Below are 10,000 nucleotides of genomic sequence, written 5' to 3' on the forward strand. Positions count from 1 at the left end.
GGGATATGGGCACAGGGAGGCGAGGGGTTTCAGGCCAAGCGATGGAGTCCAGCAGGCGGCGTTCCTCAGGCGACAGCTGCTGGTGGCTGCAGTTGATGTGTTGGCGGTTTGGGACAGGAGTGGTGGGGGTGATTTTATTCTGAAACTGTCAAGGAGATGGGAAAAAAGATAAAAATGCATTGTTAGAGGTTTTGAGACTGGAATAGAAGAGAAGAGCCCTCAACCTTAGGGCCTCATTTATTGAAGGTCTCAAAGGGACTGAATGAATGAATGAATGAATGAATGAATGAATGAATGAATTAACGAATTAATTAATGCCTTACAAACTGACGAACAGCCGTTACATTGGCCACAGCTGGAATCTGGAAGTGATCAACAAGGTGGATTGTTGGTGCTTTAACTTCATTTTACAGTGAATACACAAACTTTGCAATGGAATATGCTAATAGCTAACAGTGTGTTTATTTGGGATGTACAGAAAGTACATAACAACAACAAGAAAAACAATGATAATATCAACAATAATAATATTAATAACAGCTTCCCAGGTGCGTCCTTTTGTCAGGAAATCCCTCTGCTGCATTTTCCTTCTGCATGAGGCTTTACGTTCCATCTATCCTGAAGTTACTGACAAGACCAGAGATCATCAATATCAAGACAAAATACAAAGTCAGGACCTATGTTTTCCTTAACCAGAAAATTAAGCTTCTCTTTTGGTATTGTGGTCAGAGAAACCGTCTATCTGAAACCGTTCTGTCAACGACAGAGGCAGGCGATGCAAGAGTGCTGCCAACTTTGTAAACTGCTCTATATCTGAGTTTCAGCTGAAAAAACAAAAAAATCCCCTGACAAAAAAATAACAAAAGTAAAATGTGAAGAGAAACATCTGCATACGAGATGTCATTTTTTGACTCATTGACTCAACTAAATTCTATGCTGAGATGAGCTGGTGAGCACGAGATCTTTGTCGCGTTTTTGAGATTAGAAACTTAAAGGTGGACTGTTTTAGGAAATCAAATTTTCAGGTGTTTATATATATATGATGTTTTCTGAAAACAGTTTTCATTGTTGTTGCTGTTGTCAGATTTAAACTGTCAGCTGGTTGAGAAATCATGTGACATTGGGACCCATGAGAAAGTTTCCTGTTGTGATTTTATTTGAATGACAGAGACGTTTATGAGATATTTGTCTTGTAGCAGTTGTTAATAAGTTAATAATTCATACACTTCATGTTGGACTATAGATTTTATTTGAATATTTGATTTGTGAAGTAATAAATACATGAGACAATTTAGATCCCAAATGCCTAATGTTGTAGTAAAAGGACTTCACTAGCCATAATGCTCTTAGAGTGGAAAAAGGAAAATGTTAAGACTTCAGTGTTCTCACGCTGATGGCAGCAGTTAGCAAACAAGTTAAGAGAAGAGAGTCCAATCCCCATCCAGGAGTTTGGGTGCAGAGCCAAGGCTATGCATAGAACTAAACCTGACTATCTCTAGCTGGTATCACCTCCCGCACGAGCTCCGGCTCCTCCTCCCCCCAGAGAGGTGACATTCCACGTACCAAAAACCAGTTTCTGTACCGTAGGTCGAGCCCGCCGGCGCCTCCGCCCCCACCTGTCACCCATATGGCGTTATACCCTACTTCTCCTTTTGCAGGTGGTTGGCCCACGGGAGTGCACGTCTTGTTAATGCTTAACTGTATTAAGCTGCTCTTCTCTGCTTTAGATCCAGGAGCTGCAGGGATGGTCAGCACTTAATTGCGCTCTGCCTCTATGTCAACAACGATGAGAACCATGTAGGCTGAACTATCAAAAAACATACTTATTCCAGTTTTCCTTGGGCAAGACTAAATTATCTTCTTTTAAATGGCCCTGTGGCACTTCTGCAGAGTGTACCTTTAAATATCATGAAGAATATTCTTATCCTGAGCGACAGTATATTTCAGCTTATGGAAACTGAATAAATGGCAACTTTTAATTAAAACAGTCTCTTCAATCAGTTGTGGTCATAACAGTGTTCTCACCTTCAGCACGTTGATGTTACGTTGCAGGAAGAACACGGTGGACACGACCAGGAGGAGGAAGAGGGCAGAGTACTTGAAACGATATACACTGAATTTCCTCCATTTGCCAGCTTCAGTCTCCATCTCACACCGGTTCACATGAAGCTTGATGCACTGTTTACAAAAAAAATAGCATTTATGTGAAAAAAAAAACATTTTCATGAAAAGCAATTGTATCATTAAAAAAAAAAAAAAATCTCAAGGAAGTTCCAAACTTTGTTCATATATCAGTCAAGACCACATGGACATGGCAGCGGACCACAATAATTCACCTCCTCTGTATTGTTGGTAGTTATGATGGAGTTGTTAGGACCCTGTGGTGAGCGTGCTGTGTATAAGAGCCCCTGTAGCCCCTCCCCATCTCCCCCAATGCTATTGCAACCCTGTAGGTTTGTTAGGAGGTTGTCTCCAGTGTAAGGGGATTGAACTAGATAATGCTGTATACCTGTGGACAGTGTCTCTTCCTTTATTTTTTTTTCCTTAATTATGATTTACTTTATTATTTATTTTGTGCACGTTAGTGTAAATGTATTCTGTGTTGTATGCTTATTAAGATGAGTATGTGATGAAATGTGTACACAATAATGAATCAAGGGTCCTGTCCTATAAAAAAGGCCAGGTTGATGGCGAGCTACCAGGGCTGTATTGACCCACAGCCAAGCTTCTACCTCACTCCTGCCAGTCCTGGTAGGAGGCTCCTTGCAGACAGAACTTTTTTTTTCCCCTTCTGGAAGAACTCTTTCCTTTTGCAGGAACTCTTTTCTTTTGGAGGAACTCTTTTCTTTGGAAGAACTCTGTCCAATAACACAAACTCCAACAAATGACTTCCATGGACTCAGATTTATACACTTACATGGACTGTTGCCATAACTGGCAGTAAGGTTTTGAGTTATTTTGCTTGTGCTTGGGAATGAAATGTGAAAAAAAAAAGTTTATAGTTTAGTTTATAAACTGTGAATCTTATTTGGAAATCTTATTGTAGTTGAAGAATGCTACATGGCCATTTTCCAAGTCTAATAATTTCTTTTGCATATTATTTTTTTTGTTCTATTTTCATGAATACATGGTACCATTCCTTTACCAATCTGCAATATTGTGTGATTCAAGACTGTTCATTTCCTCCCTGAGCCAAACCCTCTTCTGATCACTAGTCCAACTGGTTATTTAAATTTAGTTTATATTACGCATTTTTATAATTTCCAATTCATATAGGCTACAAATCTCTCATCTGAAAACAGTCTCTGATGTGAAAACAGTCCCTCTGAAAGTGCATGTTCAGGAATTTAAGGTTCCTGCAGTAGCTGCTTTGTGGTGCGACATAGAGAATGCATTTACATACTTTTGTAAAGTGGTCTTGTAGCCCAAGCGCATACCTGTGATGTGAGAGGCAGCTCAGTAACATCTGTGCACACAAACTTGAGTGGTTGGTCTGTCTGTATGGATTACATACAGGCAGGGCTCTGTGTTGTGGCACAGGTTTTCTATAAACCTCACATGTATGGTACAAATCACAAAAACTAACTAAACACAAAAAAATATCAGACCTCAGTGTTTTTAGAATCAGCAGCTGAAACACAACAGGCTTCCCTAGTGCACTGTGGGCTTGTCGACAGAGCAAGTCATTACACAGTACATGTTTTGGGAATTGACATCACTGTTTGCTTTGCATTTACTCTTTAACATATCTAAGATAAGGTTGTATGTTTTACTGTACCCCTGAGTCCACCTTAGTGAGTATGGGATCAGACAGTTGTTCAGCTAAAACATCAACATAGGACTGTCTTAGTCCAATGCACAAACCAAAAATATATTTAAAAAATAAATCTTACACTAGTATTCAGAGCAGAGTAAAGCCTGAGCTTTATGTACACTGGAATTACTTTGAGAGATACATTTACCTCATTATTTGAAACACTAGTTCATATAAAATGAACATCTGATATAGTAACACTACTTTTGTGACAGAAAATAAGGAAAAGCACATTAGGCCACCTTTGAGACTGGTTTATTTAAATGTACTGTAGTCATTCATTTATAAACAAGCCTTGATTTACAAACTCCCTCAGCCATGAACATCTTCTCCCTCTATTCCCTCTTTTTTGATTTGTCATGGTCTCATGCTGAGCTTTAGAGGAGAGGAGAAGTTCGCACATCAACCAAAACTTACTACAGGTGTGTTACCACAAAAACTGATGACTGATTGAGAGGAAGAAGAGAGAGAGAGCAAAATGAGCAGGTTTACTTCAATCTGACGTTCACTCAGTTCAAATGTTGAACTTGTGTCTGCTGGAGGGCATGACATCAGAGCCTCATTTCGACTTCATTATACATTTCAAAGACAGCAATAAAGCAATACTTTTAACAGATTATGCAAGATGTCCTCAACAAACTGGAGTTTTAGGTACATTTAGCTTACTTATAGTTCAATAACGTAATTTGCAGTTGTGAAAAATTAATTAATTACATATGAAAATATATTATATAAAGACTAATGAAGTGGTACCCGTCATTAACAACAGTTCTGATTAGGAAGGAATTTCAGGCACTCCAAATGTGGAAAGAAAAAAAAAGGAAAAGGAAAAGACAGGAAATCTTTAAAAAAAGAGACTTTATTGTATTGTATTTTATTGAATGTTGCACTTCACTGTATATTTATGACTTAAAAAAACGGGTCTTACCTGAGCAGACAGTCATTTCTTAGACGGTAACTGTGGAAGATTATCATTCAGCTTTGCCGCTACGTTACTTCTGTTCTTGGCAGTGATCAAGACACTCCCACCTCACACAGTCTGTTTAAGATGCAAAACTGCTGAACAAAATTGTAGCTGTAACCACAAAGCTTGCACACAGGTGGGGTGAAGAACAGGAGTGTCAGTCATATCTCCTGTGGGCAAAATGAAGAAACCTGAGCAGAGCAGTTCCCACATGATATTTTATCACACACACAGTATGATAGTGTGAATGTGTGGAGAGGAGTGGGGCTGGTGGGACAAAAAGAGCTGGAGCTTCCAAACTGAGGGGAGGGAACATGTCCTCTGTGGGTCGGTGGCCCCGGTGTTCACTCATCCCCGCCCCCTTTTCATTTGTTTATGTAGTAAAAATAATTAATCTAGACCCTCGTCTTGTGTTGATCTGAAACCTCAGACAAAAAAGGACCTCCCTTCCTTGAAATATTTCACATCAGAGTTTTTGATCTGAGTTTGTATTTGAAATTTGTTGTGGATCGTAGTGGGGGCAGCAGCCACAGCCACGTCCAGGTTCACCACCAACGCAGCGAGCACCAAGACTGGAGATGGGACGGATGGAGAGCACAGATTATGGTGATATTACAAATGTGCAGAGGGTGTGGTGTGTGTGTTTGTGTGTGTGTGTGTGTGTGTGTGTGTGTGTGTGTGTGAGTGTGTGTGGATGTGTAGATGTTGAAGACGAGTGGGGATTGGTCTGCTGTATCTGATGTTTATAGTGTAATATTTTACAAAGCATTGTACCAGTAGAGAGACAAAACATATGAGGAACAAATACATTACAATAAAATAAAAACATATAGAAATGTTACAAATGTATTCTGTCACAAATACAAAGTACTTAAAGTCTATAGAAATAAGACAAGTACATGAATGATTTACAACAAATTCTCATTTGTTTTTCCAAATTTGTTCTCATTTGTTATGAAAGATGAGCTCTAGGCGACAGCTGGCTGACATACATGTCCAGGACCAGTTCTGCAAGGTACTTCCATTATGGATTACATATGTATGTGTGTATGAAGCCTTTGTCACTCTTCTCTTACTCTCTGGGAACAGACACTAAATCCTGCTTACTTCTGTCTGCTAATGAATGTATAATATTTGCACTTGAATGTCTTCACCATGAGTCAATATTTATGTTGATTTGACATGTCCAGCTAATAACTGGCTGTCAGTCTCTGTCAGTACAACATGTGCCTCCTCCTGTTTGAACCCTATTTTATATGAAACAATGAGGGCTGTTTCTTACCATCTTGATATCTCAGGCAGGACGCCCTCTACCAGCCTCATCAAGGGTATGGGTTTGGCTTCAGTGGGTACATTTATTAAACATTTTTTAACCATACACACAGCCAGTATGTGTGTGGTTACGTGCTTGTAAGAACTCGCTTCCTCTCCTTTGAGCTTTGGCTAGATGTTAGGCTGGATATTGCTTATAACAGTTTGTTTGAAACTGCAAAACTCTATTTGGATATCTCTGTGTGTGATGTGTAGTATTACTGCCTGTATGTACCTTGGAGAAGAGTGGAAAAACTTAACACTAAGCCACAGTCAGAGCTCAGCTGAGCCTCAGCGGCTCTGACTCCTTTTCCTTCTGTCTGCTCTCCTGATAAACTCTTTGATGGCAGTTTTTCCTGCAGGTAACACAATGAGATGATGCATGTGGAGACAAAGTAAGCCACTCTAAACCAGGCCAAGGCCTAGGGTATTTTTTTAATCAAAATTCGATTTGTTTTATTCACATAATTATTGAGTGATATTTTATCACACACACAGCATGATAGTGGGAATGTGTGGAGAGGAGTGGCGCTGGTGGGACAAAATGAGCTGGAGCTTCCAAACTGAGGGGAGGGAACATGTCCTCTGTGGGTCGGTGCCCCCCCCTCAGACGATTGCAAGAAACGTACCTCCCTTCATTCAAATATTTCACGTCAGAGTTCTTGAGCTGAGTTTGTATTTGAAATTTGCCAGGGATCGTAGTGGGGGCAGCAGCCACAGACACATCCAGGTTCACCACCAACGCAGCGAGCACCAAGACTGGGGATGGGGACGGATGGAGAGCCTCTCCAGAGGGGCTGCGGAGGTGTGGTGTTCCGGCTTCTCTATGCACATTCCTTTGTTTTTCTACTGCTGTTATTTATTGATTTGGTATTTTCAATTTTAACATCGATGTTAGGCCTTTCTGAAGTCTATGAAATTGGTGTACAACTCGAGAACTTTATTATTAGTTAGTTTGGTGCCATCCTAAATAGGATTGTTTTTATTGTTGCCAGGCTTTTTAGACGTATTTTAACGAGAGGACCCTTACCTCTTTTAAACCAAAGGGTGGCATTGTCGGGTTTTAAAGATATTTTAAACATTGCACTGTTGCACTTTATCTGTAGAGTTAAAGAAGTAACATCCTTTTTCACAGTGCCGGGTAAAGTGTACGTTGAAAGGGCCACAATATGAACACTAATTCAAAAAGTAAAATTGTGGGCAACCTGAGAAACTGACAGTATGATACTGTAATTATAGCTTAGATTGTATGAAACACTAAAATCCTTTTTACTTGTATCTGCCAATGATAAAAAGACCGGCTTGCCAACATTTGTCAGCTGACCTGAGTGAGATGTTCTTATCCTGAGCTGCACTTGCACTTGAATGTTTTCACCATGAGTCATTATTTAAGTCACAACAAAGCAATTATGGCAGTCAAAACTAATTATTGGTTGTCACTGTCTGACAGTGTGAAATATATGCCTCTTTCAAATTGAGCCCAATTTAATATGCAACACCCAGGGCTGTCTCTTACCATCTTGATGCCCTGGGCAAGACACCTTCTACCACCTTCATAAAAGGCATAGCTTTGGTTTCAGTAGAGACATTTATTAAACTTTTTTTTTTAAACCATACACACAACCAGTAAATGTGCTGTTGCTTTCCTAGTGTTTGTTGTGTTTTGCTGCTCCCATGTCTGTTTTGGCTGTCAGCCTGCCTATGTGTGTGTGTGTGTGTGTTCTGGGTGTGGGCCACAAACTGATCCTGATTTCTGGTCTACCTGCACACCTGCCATTCACCAGATCATCACCAGCCAGTTTATCAGCCCTGGCTCATCCACCACTCATTGCCAAACTGTTGTCCTTAATATTGAGGCAGATACACTATATGGACAGAAGTATTGGTCCAACTACACTTTCCACCTACAGGAGCTTTTCTGACCTCCCATTCTAAATCCATAGGCGTTAATATGGAGTTGGTCCATCTTTGCAGCCAGAACAGCTTCCACTCTTCTGGGAAGGCTTTCTACCAGATGTTGGAGTGTCTGTGGGAGTTTCTGCCCGTTCATCCAGAAGAGCATTTGTGAGCTCAGACACTGATGTTGGACCAGAGGGCCCGGCTCACAGTCTCTGTTCTGGTTCATCCCAAAGGTGTTGGATGGGGTTGAGGTCAGGGCTCTGTGCGGGCGAGCCAGCCATGCCTTTATGGAGCTGCTTTGTGCACTGGGACTCAGTCATGCTGGGACAGAAAAGGGTCTTCCCCAAACTGGTCCCACAAAGCTGGAAGCAGATAATTGTCAAAACGTCTTGGTGAGCTGAAGCGTTAAGATTTCCCTTCACTGGAGAGTAAAAGCAGCAGACACAGCCAAACAAACTACCGCTCTTAAGACTTGTGTTGTGAAACTTTGTAGAATTGGTGAAATATGACTACAAATTTGACCATAAAAAACTTCAAACAACCTCAGCCTCCTCAAGTTGATCGGAAAACAAAAAGATTTTTAAAAATGAGATTTCAGCCCGTGGAGTGTCCAGGAGGACGGGATTTCTTTTCTCAGGGCATTTATTTTGGACCCCCTGTGTTTAATGGTAATTTGTAAAAACTGAAGAAAAGCCAGAAGTGGGCGTGGTTTATACCAGAAGTCACACTGATGTTCATTGGCAATGCAATTGCTGTGGCTTCAAAGAATCAAATTGATTTAATATGGAATATAATTAATTATGAAATATATATCCACATCCTCATACTGCACTTTTAATTTCTCACTTTTTGTTTTCTTGTTTCTATTTTTACATATACTATGTTCTGTCTGGGCCCCACCACCATCCCCGCAGTGTACAAGGGCTGCCTGACCAATCAACAGTCATCCTCTGACAGGTCTCTCTCTCTCTCTTTTTTTTTTTTTTGAAGATAATTTTTTTTTGGTATTTCTGCTTTTTTATGTAATAGTGACATTAGAGAGAGACAGGAAAGGCAGGGGGGACAGAGGGGATGCCATGCAGGAAAAGGTTCAAATCCGGGCCCAGGACGCTGCTGTAAGGACTTAACCTTGACATGTGGTAGGCGCTCTATCAGGGGAGCTGCCGGGGCGCCCCTCTAACCGGTCTCTTGATTATTTTGCATCCACACACTGTAGATTTCATGGAGACTATACTAAAGAGCCAACTAAGTTGACATGTGAATTTATCATTTTATCAGATATTTGTTTTCCATGGTCCTTGACTGGTTGACTTATTAATTTAAACAACCTTTAATTTATTCAACCTATTTATTCTCACTCCATTCAGAAAAAGTTCTTCCCTGGTGCACTGCACACACATTCTTCATTAATCAAAGACTAAAAACAAATTATTTTCACCACCAGTGAATGAACAACTTAAAGAATGAGCTTGTTATCTTAACATTTTTTATTTGTAACACCAAGTTTCTCAGAGACTTGCCTGTTGTGTCAAGTTACCCGCTATATCAAAAACCATCAAAGTGTCTTTGGTGTTCTAGTCTAATTCCTCGGTATGCAGCATAATGTTTCACACAGGATGTGCACTTGTACTGCCTTCTTCCTTCCCCAACAAACTTAGCCATTTTTTTGCGGGCATGTGTAGGACAAGACAATGTCTATCATGTTCTTGATAATGGGGGTCTGTGGGTGAAGACTATGGGGCAGGTGGTGGGCCAGCGACATCTCCCAGGCGTCCACCAGGCGAACGTTCAGCCCTTTGAACGTGGCCCGGAGCGCCTTGTCCCGCTGTAGCGAGTACCAGTCGCTGTTGGTCAGCGTCTCGTAAAGCGTCAAGGCCTTGAGGTTTGCAGTCCTGATGACCACCAGCGTGTCGGGAGCTCTGTTCAGCAGCCGCAGCACCGCCCTGCGGATGCTCTGCAGTCGCCGCATGTACAGCACAATGGGAAAAGTGCTGAAGTGAGACCAGATGCCA

The 10,000-nt window shown here is 41.0% G+C and overlaps 2 protein-coding genes across 2 annotated transcripts in view; both read right to left on the reverse strand.

The window, feature by feature from the left end:
- The window catches only part of LOC115355611 (NXPE family member 3-like), a 7,783-nt gene extending 5,635 nt beyond the window's left edge, over window positions 1-2,148 (reverse strand). The window contains exons 1-2 of the mRNA XM_030046469.1: window positions 2,026-2,148; window positions 1-145 (exon numbers count right to left, since the gene is read on the reverse strand). The exon at window positions 1-145 is cut by the window's left edge and continues 269 nt beyond it. Coding sequence (XP_029902329.1) covers window positions 1-145; window positions 2,026-2,148 — 268 coding nt within the window. The remainder of the gene's footprint in view (window positions 146-2,025) is intronic.
- Window positions 2,149-9,642: 7,494 nt separating this feature from the next.
- Window positions 9,643-10,000, reverse strand: part of LOC115355612 (NXPE family member 3-like) — a 6,277-nt gene continuing 5,919 nt past the window's right edge. The window contains exon 6 of the mRNA XM_030046470.1: window positions 9,643-10,000. This exon is cut by the window's right edge and continues 196 nt beyond it. Coding sequence (XP_029902330.1) covers window positions 9,643-10,000 — 358 coding nt within the window.

Source organism: Myripristis murdjan, chromosome 23, assembly GCF_902150065.1.
Source record: "Myripristis murdjan chromosome 23, fMyrMur1.1, whole genome shotgun sequence".
NCBI lineage: Eukaryota > Metazoa > Chordata > Actinopteri > Holocentriformes > Holocentridae > Myripristis > Myripristis murdjan.